At 69.4% G+C, this 3,552-nt stretch overlaps 2 protein-coding genes across 2 annotated transcripts in view; one reads left to right on the plus strand and one right to left on the minus strand.

Moving 5' to 3' along the window:
- PFL1_03793 (uncharacterized protein) overlaps nt 1-1,410 on the minus strand; it is a gene marked incomplete at both ends in the record, with an annotated part of 4,235 nt that extends 2,825 nt beyond the window's left edge. Inside the window, 3 exons of the mRNA XM_007881317.1 lie at nt 22-40; nt 108-997; nt 1,171-1,410. Of these exons, the coding sequence (XP_007879508.1) occupies nt 22-40; nt 108-997; nt 1,171-1,410 (1,149 nt within the window). The remainder of the gene's footprint in view (nt 1-21; nt 41-107; nt 998-1,170) is intronic.
- An 805-nt stretch (nt 1,411-2,215) lies between these two features.
- PFL1_03794 (uncharacterized protein) overlaps nt 2,216-3,552 on the plus strand; it is a gene marked incomplete at both ends in the record, with an annotated part of 2,181 nt that continues 844 nt past the window's right edge. Inside the window, 3 exons of the mRNA XM_007881318.1 lie at nt 2,216-2,712; nt 2,842-3,154; nt 3,253-3,528. Of these exons, the coding sequence (XP_007879509.1) occupies nt 2,216-2,712; nt 2,842-3,154; nt 3,253-3,528 (1,086 nt within the window). The remainder of the gene's footprint in view (nt 2,713-2,841; nt 3,155-3,252; nt 3,529-3,552) is intronic.

Raw genomic sequence — 3,552 nt, forward strand, 5'->3', positions numbered from 1 at the left:
CGCGGTAGGCACCCGGCTTACCACCCGTGCTCTCGAGCAGCTGCTGGGCGGCGGTGGCGTTGGCGGGGCTGGCCGGCGGGATGGGCGGGGGCAGCGGGTTGACTGACGTCGGGCGCACGACAAACGACGACGCCGGCGGCGGGTTGAAGAGCTCCCAGTGCGGCCGCGGCGGGGCCGGGTAGATGCGCCACGGCTTGGGCTGCCCGGTGGCCTCGTCAAACGCGCTGCCGTCGACCTTGATCGAGCCCTCGGCGACGCTGGCGCTCGGCGCGGCGGCGTCGGCTGCGGCGTCGTTGCCCGCAACCCGTGCCACGCGGGCGCAGTGCTCGGCGTCCCAGTTTTTGGGGTTGTCCTCCATCTTGCTCTGCAGGCTGACGCCCATGTACTTGTCGCGCAGGTCGAGGCACTTTTGCAGGCTGCCGTAAAGCGCCTTGAGCTCGCCAGACAGCTCGGCGTGGATGGCGACGTTGGGTCCGGCGGCACCGTCGAGGCCCACCTGCTGCGGCGCGTGGGCCGATTCGTGGTTGGCGGCGCCCAGACCAGCAACGGCGGCGGCGGCCTCGGCGGGCGATGCGGCAAAGTGGCTGGCCGCCGTTGCGCTGGCACCGGTGGTGGCCGAGAGGGCGGGCTGCCTGTCGGCCGCAGCGCCCGAGACGAAGCCGTGGGCTACGTTGGGAGGGGGCACGTGGGAGCCGTCGCCCGAAACGGCCAGGTCCGGGTTCGGATCGACCTCGGATGCAGGGATGGCGGCGGCCTTGTTACGGCCGCGGTCGGCGCCATCGTCGTCTTGGTCGTCGCCGACTTCGAGGGCGGACATGCCCTGCGAGAGGCGCGATGCCTCCTTGCTGAGCGAGCTCGAGGCAAAGGCGGCCTCGAGGTCGCGATCGGTCTGCGAAGAGGCGGTGAAGGAGCCCTGGAGGCGGGTGGGCATGGCCATGGGCGAGGCGCTCGACTCGTGCTGCGACATGCGGCGGTGGGCCCAGAAGTGGCCATCAGCCTGGACAGTGCGGAGAGTTGGATGGCAGCCAGCAGACAGCGGGCAGTCGTCAGGTCAGTAGCGTCCCTCGTCGGTCGGTCGGTCGGTCAGCCGAGCGGCCCGGGCATCGGACGATGCGCGTTTCCGGATCGAGCGCTTTCGCACGCCACGCAAGGCCCGAGCTGCGCACTCACCTCGTGGAGGCGCTTCTCGTCTGCCTCGGAGTAGTGGGCGGCATCGGCGCGGGTGGCGGGCGGAGTGCCGGGCGAGGGCGAGGTGAGGTCAAAGGGGGTCCTCTCGCTGGAAGCCGGCGACGAGTCGCGCGTCGAGGGGTAGCTGTAGTTGCTCGAGCTGTGGATCGGAGGCCTGGGCCTGGCCGCCGCAGCCTGAGCCTGCGGGTCAGTAGGGGGGGAAGGCTTGCGGTGGGAGCACATGTCGTTGTACGCTGCCCTCTGTCTCTATCAACGATCGGGGCCAGGCAGGCGGCAGAGGGGGGCCGAGAGCGGGAGCAGGATCACGGGCAGGCTCGGTTTGGATTCGAGAATGGACGACGTGCTCGCTCTGTTGGCTCGGTCGATCGATCCGGTCGGTCGGTCGGTCGTTGTGTGCACTTCTGGGGAGGGCTAGAGGGGAGAAGGAGGGAAAGAGGGAGAGGGAGGGTGGAGTGACACAACGACCGGCGACGGGGAGAGGCGAAGCGACGGGGGGCCGACGTTGGACCGCCGCCTTTTATCCATGGAAGCGTGGCCGCCGAGGCGCTGCCTGCCCAGTTGTGAGTGCTTCCTCGGTCAAAGGGGCGAAGAAAAAGAAAAAAACCCGCCGGGCCAAAGTGCTGGCCGCCAGACAAGAGGCCTGCCAGGCCCCCGCCAAGGCACTACTCGAGACTCGGATTCGGATTTGACCGAACCACGCCCGCCCGTGGACCCGTGGGCCAGCAGACCAGCAGCCAGCAGCCAGCCAGCTCGGCCTGCCTCTGATCTCGGCCTCGACGCGACCCTGCGCTCGAAAAAGCGCGTTGGGGCAGCAGGCAGGCCGGTCTGGAGGCCACAGACCAGCCCAGTCCAGATCAACACGCACGCCTGGCCTCGCAGCCCAACACAAGCACAAGCAGCAGCAGCAAACACGCGCGCCCCCCCGCATCCCGAGATCCTCGACGTTGGGCGGACCGCGTCCGTTCACATCTCCACTGCGCACCACCACCATCGCTGCGCCAACCCTCGTGTCACTACCGCCGCCGCCATGGAGACGCACATGACGACGCTCGGCGCCACGCTGCTCGCCATCAACAAGCGGCAGGCCGCCGCCCGCCGCCGCACCCGCACCGGCGTCAATGCCACGCCCTTCACCACGGCCGTCCTCAACCGCGAGCGCCTCGACATCATCACCTACATCCGCGACGCCGACCAGCACACCGAGGCAAACCTCTTCTGGTACCCGCCCCCGCCCCAGTCCCAGCCCAACGCCGGCCCCAGCCAGTACGTACAACGCCAGCCCCACCACCACCACCGCACCGGCGACCGCGCAAAGTCAAAGGCCCTCGAGGCCCAGGAGGCCGAGCAGCTCCTCGCACCGCGCATGCCAGAGCCCAGGCACGTTCAGCCACCAACGCCGCTCCGCCAGACCCTGTCGTCCAGGAACAGGGCCGACCTCGCCGGCAACACCGCGGGCGCGACCGACGACCCCGCCACCGACATCAAGACCCTCCTCCTCGCCGCCCAGAAGCTCAACGACGACTAGTGAGTCGGCCGCGCCCGCAGCGCCCTGCGTCCAGGGAGGGGCGCCGCCTCCTCTGACCCAGTCTCTGCTTCTCCCTTCGCTTTTGGCTTCCGCCTTCGCTTTTCGTCTCCGCCTTCCCTCACCCGCAGCCGCTCGGCGCCAAAAGCCCGCAAGCACATCAAGGGCCTTTTGAAGAAGCACGCCGAGCTGGCCAGAGCGGTGCGCGAGTTTGAACAGCGCTCCCAGGCCAATGAAGCCCGCATCCGCTCCATCCGCGACGGCAAGCTCGATCCGACGGGCAGCAACGACGCCGCCGCCCCTTCGGCCGGACGCGGTCTGCTGGCAGCATCCGCAGGTCGCAGCACAGAGATCCAGACCGAGCTGGCTCGCATCCGGCAAGCCACCCAGAAAGAGGAGCTCGAGATCCTGGCCCTCGAGGAGCTCATCTCGGAGCTCAAACAGGTGCGTCGACTTCCCGCCGTGCCGCCCGGCGCTGATCATGCCGACGACGCTGACGATGCTGCCGTCGCTACACCTTGCATGCGCTCGCCGGACCACAGGAGGCCAAGACGAAGCGATCCGCGGCCGCCAACGTCAAGCGCACCGCGCAGCCCGACGACCAGAGAGCAGGGTCGGAGGTTCAGGCGATCCCAGCTCGAGCGCCGTCCGCGGATCGCACGGTGCTGCAGGAGACAGACCTGCCGCGACCGGCACCCGCCCTTGTCGACCAGGCGGCTGCTCCACCTAGTACGAATCCGGACGTCGCCGCCGATCTGGAGCCAGCCGACGGCGCAGGCGCAGCAGCCGACGAGGGTGCCGGTGTCGACGACGGCGCCGTCCTCGCGGGTCACGAGGACGGA

Source organism: Pseudozyma flocculosa (assembly GCF_000417875.1).
Source record: "Pseudozyma flocculosa PF-1 unplaced genomic scaffold scaffold00012, whole genome shotgun sequence".
NCBI classification, from domain to species: Eukaryota; Fungi; Basidiomycota; class Ustilaginomycetes; order Ustilaginales; family Ustilaginaceae; genus Pseudozyma; species Pseudozyma flocculosa.